The following is a 14,005-nucleotide window of genomic DNA, read 5'->3' on the forward strand; positions in this document are numbered from 1 at the left end:
CCCCAACACTGCCACTTCACAGACCACCTGAAAAACCTGCACTGGCTCCCAGTCAACAAGAGAATCACCTTCAAACTCCTCACCCACGCTCACGAAGCACTGCACAACACCGGACCAGAATACCTCAACAGACAACCCTCCTTCTACACCCCGACCCAGCATCTCCACTTCGCCGACCTCGCAACCGTCCCACGCGTCCGCATAACTACAACCGGTGGTAGATCATTCTCGCACCTCGCCGCCAAAACGTGGAACACTCTTCCCACCCACCTGCGGCAGACCAAAGACCTCCTTACCTTCAGGAAACTTCTCAAGACCTGGCTGTTCGGGCAGTAGCAGTACCCTCCACTCCTCCCTCTGCCCCCCATCTTTTCCCCCCTCCCCTCCTCAGCGCCTTTAGACCCTCACGGGTGAGTACTGCGCTTTACAAATCCCTGATTGATTGATGGAGCACAAGGTACAAAACGGTCCACTCTGAAGATGTATTCTTTTGTATTTGCTTAGTAGAGTGTAAGTTTGCAACAATGTATTTGTCATGTATAATGAAGCTTATTTTAAGGCGTGATCACTCCTTCCACGTTTAAATAGATTCCTGTGAATGTGATGCAGTGTAGGGATCGTGGATATGAATTTTAGTCAATATTTACTCATTGGCCTGAACGTCGGCCTAGGTTGGATTAAGCTTTCATAGATGTAAAATAATTTTGTTGGTGCCAATGTGCCTTGGTTGAAGTGATTTTAAATTTTTGGGGAGGACTATACATTCGTTGGGATTAATATATATTGATTTAGTATCAGGAGAGTGTGTTCCAGATAGTAAACGACATAGTTTATACTCGCTTCTTCATATAAGGACCATTTCATTTTAGTCAGATGGTAACAGCTTGTGTAAGTAACGGCCTTGAAGAGTAGTTTGCTTGGTGAGCTAGTGTGAGTGAGAGTAGGTGTAAGTGTGTGGGTTTGTAGTTAGCCCAGGAGGTACATCGAATAATAACTGTTTATAAGCAAAATAATCGACTATAACTCACGACGCCTCGTAATGCACGAACAGGTTTTACCTCCAGCTCTCCAGTGTTATTGGACCTAGAGCGCCTTAAGGCTTCCAGCAACGAATGAATAAATTTAACAATAAGGCGAACTTGCACGGAATCAGGCACCAGGATCAGATTAAACCCAGACCCTTAAAACTGGCAGCGACATCTGAGACGTGTGCATTTGCAACAATGACTTAAGCAATGAGTGTTTTTTTCCGGACTCAAGAAACAATTACTCCGTGCAAAAAAACAAGTCATGTTGCCATGAGGACGACAACACCGGTTTAAGCAGTCCAGCCTGCATCCTGGGGGCCACGGGTGGGGCTGCACATGGGGAACTAGTTACTGGCGCATTTTGCTGCACGCGGAAAAGGTGACGTAACCGTTGCTAACGCGACCACTCCCACGCGATCCACGCGATGACATTCAGCCCTCACGAGGCAGGGGTGGGTGGAGGGCACCGACTGTACCGTTAATCTATGAGATACGCTCCTTCAAAACCGGCCAGACCCCGTGTTTGCCACATAAATTGATAAATAAGCACGGAAGAGCCATCCGATGCATTCTCTTTATTAATTTGACAACAGGAAGAAACGTAGATACGAACACCAGACAACCAGCACTGGCTGAAGCTGCATCAAGGTGCATAAATAACAACCAGAGTTGAAAGTTTCAAACTTCCAGTTTGACAGTGAGATTTAAAAAATATATAAAATGTAAAAATATATACTTGTATAGTAAAACATTGAGTTCGAAATTATGAACGAAATTTTGCAAAACAAAAAAAAGTCAGCTCCTGCTTCAGGCTGTAACCTGTTTGCTATCCCACTATTGTAAAGTACCCCAGCCAGATCTCACTCCTATGTTCAACCACCTATCTCTACCAGTACCCATGAAACTCTCACCTTTACGTAACCTTTGTCCTAAACATAAATCCCCACACTCTGCACTAAACCTTAACCAAACCCTTACCTTCTACCTCACCGTGTACCTTAACCTATCTCCAAAATATAAAATAAACCAACCCTCAATTCATATCCTAACATTTTGCTCATTTTGACCTTTTGCATTGCCCCAAAACAAAACCTGATTTCTTACTGAAACCAGTGTTACCTTTTGGTATTCTTTGATAAGAATTGCAATTAAAAGTGTGCATGCTTTTGTTTTTTTTCAAACTTGTAGTTTCTCAAATTTGGTTTCGAACTTCTGACCCACACGAACCGACACAATCTCAACCCACTGAAGAATAATTACACCCATAATAAGTACCTTAAGGAAAGCTATCATTCACACTATACCCAATAAAGCCTACTTAGGGAAAATTTAACTCAGGAGGTATACTATCTGGTACAATAAGTGATGGTGGCTTGACTTCTGCCAAACAAACAGTTTTACTGGTGCATCAAAAACATGATCATTGGCACAATAAATTACCTCACCTAACAGGATGATTAGCAAGCAACTGACTAGTGACTAGACCACCACACTAAACCAGAGTTTCTTAACCTGTGGTCTGTGAATCCTTTTGGGGGAGGGGGAACTTGATGATTATTCAGGGCGTTCTCAACTATTCACAGAATTAAATAAATATTACCCGATTAATAAAGTATATACAAATGAAAATGCAAAATTGAAAACTGAATATTACTGAATTTAAGATGCTCTGTAAAAGTGAAGTCATTTGAGGCTAAAAAATAAAGTTGGTTTCCTTAGCTTGATTTGAGGGAGAGGTGCAAATACAGCAAACAATACTATGGATGATTGGTGGGGCCTCAATTGAAGCACTAGAATGAGCTGACAAAATAGGATACCTTAGGAGTAAAAAAAGACAGTGATAGCGAAAATCTAGAATATCGCTCTGAATTCTTTAAATAAAATCAGATTTTGAAACGCTCCAATCTTCCCATTAAAATTAAAAATTTCAATTTTTGTATTTTTTGTTTGTGAATTACAGAAAGTATTTATATTTTAGTATTAGTTCGATGTATACATGTTTCTGTAGTTGTGTATATTTCCTTGAGGTCACACATATTGCTTTGGTCCAGGCGTTAAAAGCTTAAGAACTGCTGGACTAGACAGGCTACCACCATATAACCTCTGATTACCAATTCGTAGGAGCACTATTTACCTACCTGGTACCCAAAAATGTGAACAGTAAAACATGCCCAAAACTTCTATATAACCCAGGGTCCATCAAAAAGCGTTCCGATATTTCGGCACCATCGCTGACCAACATAGCATGCTACAACACCATCCTCAACCATAATTCTGGGATAAAATATGCCCCTATCTGGCCAACTATAGCCGTCTCCTTCAAGAATGTGTCTCCTTCATGGAACCCATACTCAACTAGCCATGCTATACTCAACGTTAATGACCAGATTCTTTGAACGATTTTATCAATAATGCCATATCCCACATGTTTCTTTCTTGCACTAAAACCTCCTGTGGAATTCACTCTTGTAGATTACCTGTACTTAATGCACCAACATCTGACCTCCTTGGTAATCTTTTGTGTGAACAGTTGACTTCAACACTACCAATCCATCTCGTCTAGGCATCTCTAGCTCCTGTCACCTGCTATTTGGCTCATATTAATTCTGCACCTTCCTTGCCCCCTACATCTTGCTCTAGAGGTAACAGCCAGTCCCTCTCAACTACCATTCACTGTTCCCCTCCAAGTTACTCCCATAGTGGCCACATCCTTGCATCTGCGCACTACAACCCCCATGTTAGTTATCATGCTCAGCCACCATCTGTACTCTGCTTTTATTCTGTAACTTCATAGTAGGGGGTGGGGACTTATGAGAGCCTTCCTCAGCACTCTTGGGGCCAGATGTAGCAACTGTATTACACTTTTCGCTGTTTGCGACGCGCAAAACCCACATCACAATGCCATATTCCTGTTTTGTGAGTCAGTAACCTGGTTACCGACCCGCAAAACGGGACTGTGAGTCGCAAGTAGGAAGGGGTGTTCCCCTTCCTATTTGCGAGTCACAGCGCGATGCAGGATTGCTTTGTGACCGCGAATGCGGTCGCAAAGCAATCGCAGTTACCACCCGTGTCACACTTGTGGTAACCGATTCACAAAAGGAAAGGGGGTCTGCCAAGGAATCGACTGCTGACCACGCTGGAAGCCTGCAAAACTGCAACATAGTAGCTAAGACGACTACTGCAACTCTGTAACACTGATCCTGCCGCCTGTTTTCCTGGTTGTGCATGCTGTGGGGGTAGTCTGCCTCCTCTCTGCACTAGAAGCTCCGAAGAAATCTCCCGTGGGTCGACTGAATCTTCCCCCTGCAACCGCAGGCACCAAAAAGCTGCATTACCGGTCCCTTGGGTCTCCTCTCAGCACGACGAGCGAGGTCCCTCGAATCCAGCAACTCTGTCCAAGTGACCCCCACAGTCCAGTGACTCTTCAGTCCAAGTTTGGTGGAGGTAAGTCCTTGCCTCACCTCGCTAGACTGCATTGCTGGGAACCGCGACTTTTGCAGCTACTCCGGCCTCCGTGCACTTCCGGCGGAAATCCTTTGTGCACAGTCCAGCCTGGGTCCACGGCACTCTAACCTGCATTGCACGACCTCCTAAGTTGTTCTCCGGCGACGTGGGACTTCTTTGTGCGACTTCGGGTGAGCACCGTTTCACGCATCCTCGTAGTGCCTGTTTCTGGCACTTCTCCGGGTGCTACCTGCTGCTAAGGGGGCTCCTTGTCATGCTCGACATCCCCTCTACCTCCTGGTCCAATTTGCGACCTCCTGGGCCACAGCAGCGTCCAAAAATGCTTACCGCACGATTTGCAGCTAGCAAGGCTTGTTGGCATTCTTTCGGCGGGAAAACACTTCTGCACGACTCTCCACGGCAAGGGGGATCCGTCCACCAAAGGGGAAGTCTCTAGCCCTTTTCGTTCCTGCAGAAACCTCAGCTTCTTCTGTCCAGTAGAAGCTTCTTTGCATCCACAGCTGGCATTTCCTGGGCGTATGCCCATCTCCGACTTGCTTGTGACTTTTGGACTTGGTCCCCTTGTTCCACAGGTACCCTAGATTGGAAATCCATCGTTGTTGCATTGTTGGTTTGTGTCTTTCCTGCATTATTCCTCTAACACTACTTCTTTATCCTTAGGGGAACTTTAGTGCACTTTGCACTCACTTTTCAGGGTCTTGGGGAGGGTTATTTTTCTAACTCTCACTATTTTCTAATAGTCCCAGCGACCCTCTACAAGGTCACATAGGCTTGGGGTCCATTCGTGGTTCGCATTCCACTTTTGGAGTATATGGTTTGTGTTGCCCCTATCCCTATGTGTCCCCAGTGCATCCTATTGTAACTATACATTGTTAGCACTGTTTTCTAAGACTATACTGCATATTTTTGCTATTGTGTATAAATATCTTGTGTATATTTCCTATCCTCTCACTGAGGGTACACTCTAAGATACTTTGGCATATTGTCATAAAAATAAAGTACCTTTATTTTTAGTATAACTGTGTATTGTGTTTTCTTATGATATTGTGCATATGACACTAAGTGGTACTGTAGTAGCTTCAAACGTCTCCTAGTTCAGCCTAAGCTGCTCTGCTAAGCTACCATTATCTATCAGCCTAAGCTGCTAGACACCCTATACACTAATAAGGGATAACTGGGCCTGGTGCAAGGTGCAAGTACCCCTTGGTACTCACTACAAGCCAGTCCAGCCTCCTACACCTACACAACCCAGCTATCTACCAACTCTAGTCTTCCCACAAACACCAAAGCCTACGTAGGCTGTCCCCACATAGCCAAAGCCCCTAAATCCCATTTTCCCCAACAGCTTCATGAACTCCTCATCCCCTGCACCTTCGCTTGTACCAACAAATCCTGAAAATGCAGTCAAACATTCTGCTATCGTCCCACTCGTCTTATACATAACCTGACCCTTGTCCTATGGAGTCTTTTGCCACTGTCCATCTATTCTAGAGCCTGATCCCAATAGGTCTGGCTAAACTTCCTCTGTCCATCCCTCCGAGGACACCCTGCTTGTTTATCTGTGCAGGCTATGACTCCCTTTTGCTCATTGCCGTCTTGCCCAATGCTGTCATTACCAGGCCACATTTCCCTCTGTGGGGAACTTGTGCCACCCCTCACCTAAAGCACGAGGTCACCACCATCAAAGGAAGAGCGCTTTGGCCTGGCCTAGGCTTAGGCCACCTCACCTTCAGCACAACACATCCCACCAACTGAAGGCCTGTCATGAGTGCCTACCAATACAGACACCGCAGCGCCCTGGTTCTACGTACCAGCAGATCTCTGCAGATGTGTTCTGCCCCCACTCCATCTGCTCACTCCCCACTGTTTAACCTATAGTGGTGCTGCTTCTACACGCGACCAGGTGTGTTACCCCTCTTAAACACCCAGCCCTCTGGCTGCGCAGTAAACCCCAAAGAATCCCAAAGCAGCACCACAAACATGAGCTCAAGGATGGCTGCCTTTCTAGGCAGACTGCGCCAGTCACCCAAGGTCCAGGGTCAAGACAAGTCTGCTGTTCTGGTGCTACTTGTAAGTGAAGCTTGCACTGCTGTATCTGTCTTGTGCAGCTGCGAATCTTGCACGGCTGACCCACGATATACTCACTCTACTGCCATTCATTCTGTAGGTTTCCCTCTTCGAGGGGAGCATGGATACGTCCAACCCTCGTCTTACCTGTCCTTGTGCAACACTTTCAAACAATACAAACACCGAAGCTACTGCATAGGTCAGGGCTGGCTTTTCTTTGCGCTATGGCTAGTGTGTCTTCTTTTATAATAAGCAAGGAAACGACAGGGAGAGTCAAAAAGGATCCCATTAAGTAGGAGCAAGTCTTTCCGGGAGCGCGACGAAGGGGTAGGTGGTACTGCCGTCTACATGGTCCAAACAAAGCCTTGGGGACCAGGTATATGGTCCGCGTTATCCCATGAAGCCCTGTCTCAGTGTAGGAGGGGCGACGAATAGGAACGAAAGACTGGGTCATAATGGACTCATGTAAGTGACTGGTGATAATTATACTCCTCCCCTTTCTGATTATCAGTTGACAGAGGCAAGAGTCACTCTAGTTTATTTGTAGAGAAGCATCATTTCTTGTAACTAGGTCCTGAAGAAGCGTCGCTGGATCCTGTGGGACCTCATAGACGCGAAACATGTCGACCCATTGTTGAGGTGGGTCTTGTAATACCTTGACTTCCTCGTTATGTATAATACAGTCTGAGAGTAGTCGAGCATTATATCGACTCTACCCTCCTGTTTACCGTTTTAATCTTGTCCAAGACCCCACATTAATAAAAAGGTAACTTTGAGTAGGTTCTTGAGCCAATTTTAATTTTTCCATCTTAGTTTTTGCTCTCTCTTTCTCCTTTCCCCTTCACCGATTTGTGGGAAAGGCTGGCATCATCAAAAAGATCTCCGGCAAAGAGCCCCCCGAAAGGGTGGTGCCCGCCAGACATTGCAGCGCCAGTCTGGCGAGGAGCTGGTCCAATGATGAAGCATGACACCTAACTAGGTGTGTGAGGACTCTTGCTCCTACTTAATGGGATCCTTTTTGACTCTCCCTGTCGTTTCCTTGCTTTCTAGGAACAGTGTATCACATTATAAATAACCGTTATTGGAGGACATACACTGGACCTCATAACCCTCTGAATCCCCTTATTTTTTGATATTCTTTTATAATAACACATTTTCTTTTTTTAATAACAAATTCAGGGCTTCTGGGTGTCAGGAAATATAAAGTTATTAAGCTACTTAACATGCGAGATTGAGACTAAACACAATTCTTCGCAGCTTTTTATTGGTTTTAATATTTCTTGTAACCCTCGTCTATCGATTTTTGTGTCTGACCTGCCTCCAACCCAGAGAAGAACCCGAAAACTATACCTAGGGCATGTGAATACAGAATGAATAGGCTGTGCGGTGCAATAGAAAACCCAGAACTGCGACCCTCCTCCTGGGTACCCGGTGGGAAGACGAGGCACTAGAGAACGGTAGACTGCTCACACACAAATGCCAATACCGAAATGCTACACCCGTAGGTGCTTTTGTCAGCCATTCCTATTGCGCCTAAGGGGCTGTGTGGGGCGGTGCGCGTCCTGATTGGTAAGCTCGCAGTGCTCTCTGGTGGCGGTTGTTTGATATTGCATTCAAAACAGAGCTTATTCTTTAGATTTAAAAAAAATGAAGAACTGTTTTCTTATTGGGCTTATTAGACGGGGGCCGTTCAGCCAGTGGCGAAAGGGGCGGCACAGGGGCACCTCTTCAAGCGTCTTCTTGCAGGTCGCGCATCCGATCCTTTAAAGCACTGCGGTTCGTCGGTGAGCAGTTTTCTGAAAGGGCACAGTGGGGCGTTCTTGGTAATAAATTATAAACCTGTCGCATAAAGTATAAACTATAGAAGATAAAGGAAAACAAACACTAGCAAGGGGCAGGATTGTGTTCCCAAAATGCCCATAATGGGAAAAAACTGACCGTATCGCCGACTCGATTTTGTTTTTTACATCCCCTGACTGGACCGGCGGCAAGTGACTTACAACCATGGAGTGAAAAAAACACTGTATTAAACGCGAAATGTCATGGAAAATATGTATACATTACGCGTAATTTACAACGAAAATTGACCGCGAATGAATGGGTCCGGTTCAAAACTCGTTAGCGAAATCGGCACTGTGACTGATTTGAGTAGAAAAGGTCTCCATAGAGGCACTTTGTGGCCTAACCAGTCTTTTGGTGAATATTCTCCGATCGAACTAGTGCCCAGAGTAAAACAAAAAAAAAGTGAAATTGCACGCCTGTGTAAATATCCCAATTTCACACAATTCACATTATGAAAAATTGGCCAATTACCCAAGCATGATGAAAATTTCGCAGAAGCCTGTGCAACTGCCCCAAAAATGTAAAACACAAAAAACACTTTGGCAACAGCCAATAGCATTACCTTTGCACGGTGTAATGCATTTGTAATAATTTTTTAATTTATCAACAGACACCACAGCGCGTAAATAGCAGCATTAGCAGCTCGCCCACCAAGTGCTGCACATTGTGTATCATAAAAACTCATTTTAGGCCAATCCCGACCAACGGTGCATTAATAATGCGTAATCTTCCTTTTTTTTTCAAGAGAACCCATGGTTTCAATTCATGCATTGCAATAATGACTTTCAACTGCACTGCGGGAGACGGTCTGGCATCTGTCTTAGTGCACCCTATCCGAGCAGGGCACTCGGCAGAAGTGACCACGATTTAGCCATGATGGGCATCGCTGCTCTCCCCTGCATTCAGAGAACGGAATACTGCACTGACAGAAATAGCAAAGATGAAATGCTACACCCGTAAGTACATTTGTCAGCCATTCATTCGAAATCTACAGAGCAGTGTGAAGTGAGCCCTGCTATAGCTTTTAGGGCATGCTTTACTAACTTCTCTATCTTTAGAGGTTCACCCAACTCTTTCCTAAATAAGCCTGCAGCAATGGAAACGCATGCCTACAACTCTACCCTCCATCTCTACCAGGAAACAGGCCACGTAGAAATCAGTGGCGGCTGGTACCCATGGAAAGTGGTGGGGCAAGTGAAGTGCACCCCCTCCAAAAAACAAAAACAAAACACAACACCTCCCAGAAACCCCCCAAAGTAAACCAACCCCCCTCCAAAAGCCCAAACCATAACACTAAGTACAAACCAAAACTACACTTACATGGATTACACACACATGCACTAAACATTTAAAATATAAAAACGGCACTTACCCACAGGCTGTGCATCCTCCTTGGTGCTCTTCTTCTAAGCTGGAAGAGCAGCCCTAACCAATCTAGATGCTGCTCTCATGCAGTTAACCAGCATGAGTGCAGCACCTGGACTGGATGGACTGGCCTGGCTGGGCGCTCTTTCAGGCCCCAGAGGCCTTTGCTGGGCCGCCACCCAGCTGTCTTAAGACAGCTGAACGGAAGCTTCAAAGTGCGCATGTCACTTAGTCCCGTGCAAAACAGCCGGTCAAAGTGACATGGGCACTTTGGAGTGCCCCGTCAGCCCTGCGCCTGTCCTCTGATGTAAGTCAGCAACAGAGGACACAGCCAGCTCGTCTCTGGGCTGGTGAACGATGCGCAGGTAAATATAAAATGGCAATGAAAGCTTTTGATTCCCATTTTATTTTTGTCTGTGTAGCTCACAGTGGGCAGAGGGGCGCGCTCCCCCGCCATCGAGAAGAAACTGGTATACCAGTGGTAATAGCCCAAATGAAAGACATGAAAGTGTTGCTAGTGAAGAGTAATTAGCCGAAAGGACTTCTATTTATCCAAAAATGTTTTCTCTTCCATACGATTGTTTTCAGCGGGAGCACAAATGCTTCCTATAGTCCTAAATCTCTATCCGTTGAAAAGAGCCTTGAAGCCAGCAGCTCTCTGGGAGGAGCTACATAAATTCTCTCACTCAACCCCAGTAGTGGTTAGATGTGTTAATGATTGATGGGCGAGGGACAGCAAAAGTCTATCACGTCGATCAATATTTTTATGTAAGCATTGGTATTTTTCTAGCTTACCCCTTTATGGGAAGCATGGATAACCCCAATAGGGATTTTTGGAGATTATGTCCAGTAAGCAGGATCAACATATTTGCATTCTAAATGTACGCTATTCAAGGCAAAATTAAGAGATGTGCCCAAAACGGCACGATTACTACCCATGGGCATAAGTGAGATTAACCTCCAAGTTTTGAGTTCCAGTGTCAGCAATTTAAGTACAAGTGTCTTCTCAACAAAATGCAACTCATGCAGTCGTGGCAAGGCCCATTACGTATGCAGGCTGTTGCCATGCTGAATAAAGCACACTTGTAATTTTATTTGGCCTTGAAATACGCTTTGGAAATGAAGAAAACATAACATATTACACATCTCTGGCTGAAGGAGGAAGCATTGATGAAGAAGACAGTGAAAACCTTTTAAAGGAACACATTATTTGATATGGTTCCTCAATGTATTTATTAAATCCATCTCTACCCTCTCCAGTCGGATTGGATGCTGTTAACAGAGTTCAAACTTCTCATTAGTTAATCCCAGGGGTCTTCATCAGGACTTGAAATAGGTTAATATGCTTTACCTGAACTTTGTGGTGCTGCTAAGACGCACCTTGAAAAAATGACCTATTCATGTTTTTTTTTTTTACATTTTGCAGTAACTCATGAACTTTTCAGATAGATCTTTCTTTCGTGTGTTTTTTGCCAACCTGCTCTCCCAGAGCACCCCTCTTTTTTGGGCTAAGGTGCCGCCATAGCTTTGGCAATGCAAGGTGTTACATACACTGGTGTATAAACAACTAGACTAATTTTAGTAATTAATCTGTAACAACCTTCAAGTTATCAAAACCCACATACATGGCAACAGTTTAGAACAGGAAAGTGGGAGGTTTTGAAAAACAAATCGGGGGATGAATTTTTCCTATTGACTTTTATTGAGGTACAGTCAATTTCAAGCAGGAGTCAGCCAAAACAAAGCCAACTTTTGCTTCAAAAATCAGGAATTGGAAAGTATAGACCCATATGACAAATTCAAGGTTAAATGTGCCTGGCAAATCGTAGTACAATGGTGTTTCCACTTCTTTTTTTTCCGTTAAAATTTAGAAAGAGGTCATTTAATTTGTGCTTCGCTTCTAGAAATTGTCAAAAAGTCCATCGATGGTTCATCCTGGTCTGATTTTCGTGCTGAAATCTTTAGTTGTTAGACCAGTTAAAATACTGGAATAAAATGGCTTGTTTTACTATATTTACATTAGTCTTATGCCGAGAAACACACTTTACAAAATCTTAACTATTTACAAGCACAGTATAAATATTTACCTGCATAGTCTGATGGCGTACAAGCTCTCTAAGACATGAACTGCCCAGGCTGCCCAAAACCTGAAGACATACAAGAAACCAGATTTAGGTTATTCACATCTGACGGATAAAAATAACTCAAATGCAAAACTATTGCACGATTTCAACGGGGCCAATAAATTACAGTATACACAGTAATATCTCATAGGAGGTATAACAAAACCTGGTAAATACGTCACGTGGCATCGGTACTTGTGGGATGCCGAAACAGCCTCGGTCCATTACAGGGGGGTAGCTATTTCTCAGAGTCCCTTCTTTATCAGCCAATGGAGCTTGTACTGCGACATATTTATAGATTTTAAAACACAGCTGCTACATCTTTATTAATGAGGAAAAAGATAACTCGGAATAACACCACTAGAGGGAGCTAGATACCGAATCTACAGAGTTTTCTCTCTCACAAAAGGACATATTCTTTTAAGCGTTCTAACAGGTACTGCTCATATGAATGTCCCTGTACCAAGCTGATGGCCTGGGCCAGTCGCGGCTTGCAGGAGGGAGAAGGAGCGGGGTGGGGTGGGTGGTGTTTGGGGAAATTGGGGTGAGCGACCAAATTATATATATATATATATATAAATATATATTTTAATTACCTTTCTTGCCACACCACCAACGTGCTGCTTCTCAGCTGCAAGCACAAACTCAGGCTCCCACCCTGCCCTGCATCCAATCCGACTGCTGCTTTCATGCTGCTGACAGCATGAAAGCAGCAGTAGGACTGGACGGAGCAGCCAGCCAGGGCGCTCCGAGGCAGAGTGGGAGCCACTGCCTGCTCTCTCCAACTCGGCACTGCATTGCGGGTTGGAGAGAGCTTAGTGTGCATGTATGTTTGGCCGGCTCGAGACCGCCGGCCAAACATACATGTGCACGGAGAGGAAGTGCTGTGCACTCCCCCTTTGTCCCTGTCACACATGTGGCCTCGCCCCTTTTGCAGTAAAAACAAAATAACATCTGCCATGCCTGGGAGACAAGTAAGCACAACCTTTAAGAGAGAGTTTCGGAAAGCCAACATTGCTTTGGGGGAAATGAGACAGAAAAACTCTGGATAGCTATTACCTCTTGAAAGAGAGAATCAGTGCGGAGGACTGTGCAGGAGTTTCAAGTGCTCTTCCATTAACAAGAGCATTCTCTCAGCAGCAGACCACACTTTTGGGCTGAGGGGCCACGCCCCACACCTTTGCCCCTCAAGAAGCATGTCTGTCAGGCTGAGCAAAAGTCAGCCTCACAGACACTTCATTTTCTGGTCAGGCAGCCAGGAGCAAGACAAGCGCTATTTGTGCATGCTCCTGGCTGCCTGAACTGAACTTTGCTGGCCTGAAGAAGTCACAGCCCTATAGTCGTGACCTCTTCAGACTCGCAAAAGTGCTTCAAGGCCCTCCCCCTCATGACAAAGGGGGAACGCCTCTGATGGCTTCTGACCTGGGCACTTCAGTTTTAACAACACACAGAGAGAGCAATTGTGGGAGTGGGGGGTTAATGGAGAACTCAACCATACTCAACTCCCAAAAACCAACACAAAAACACAATTGGGAGTACGGGGTTCTTGTAACGATGGCAGGTCAGTAGTGTATCATTTGTAGCACTATGCCCCTCGTGAGCCTCAACTAGAGGCGAGCCAATGGTGGACCAAGGTGTATGGAATGGAAGGGGAATTTCCTTTACGGACTAGGTGGTCTCACACACTCTATGGTGTCATGCTTCATCATATGACCACCTAGCCCCACCCAGGTAGGACAATGCGACCTGGGCGGACTCAACCTCACTGTTAAAGGAACAGTAACTGCACAGTAAAACAAGCATTTGCAATGCAGTAGGGCTTGCATTTGGGAGAGTTAGAGCTACTGGCGGTGTAAATGACAATGCCTTTTACCTATGTGTTTTGGTTTGGAGTGTAGTGGATTTATGTGGTTTGGAGTGGAAATATGTGGGTTGAATTGTAATTGTTAGTTTTGGAATTGTGTGGTGTGTAATGTACTTGAGTAGTGGAATTATGTGGCACGGTGAACAGATAGGGGTGAGAGCTGCACACAATATATATAAAGGAAGATAGAGAGGAATAGGGAAGTTTGTGCACAAAGTGTTGAATGAACTCCAGCTAGGGGATTAGAAAGA

At 45.0% G+C, this 14,005-nt stretch overlaps 1 protein-coding gene across 1 annotated transcript in view; it reads right to left on the reverse strand.

The window, feature by feature from the left end:
• TMEM254 (transmembrane protein 254) overlaps positions 1-14,005 on the reverse strand; it is a 75,982-nt gene that overhangs the window by 19,616 nt on the left and 42,361 nt on the right. Inside the window, exon 3 of the mRNA XM_069240193.1 lies at positions 11,855-11,914. Within this exon, the coding sequence (XP_069096294.1) occupies positions 11,855-11,914 (60 nt within the window). The remainder of the gene's footprint in view (positions 1-11,854; positions 11,915-14,005) is intronic.

The sequence above is a fragment of the Pleurodeles waltl genome, chromosome 6 (genome assembly GCF_031143425.1).
Source record: "Pleurodeles waltl isolate 20211129_DDA chromosome 6, aPleWal1.hap1.20221129, whole genome shotgun sequence".
In the NCBI taxonomy this organism is placed as follows: Eukaryota; Metazoa; Chordata; class Amphibia; order Caudata; family Salamandridae; genus Pleurodeles; species Pleurodeles waltl.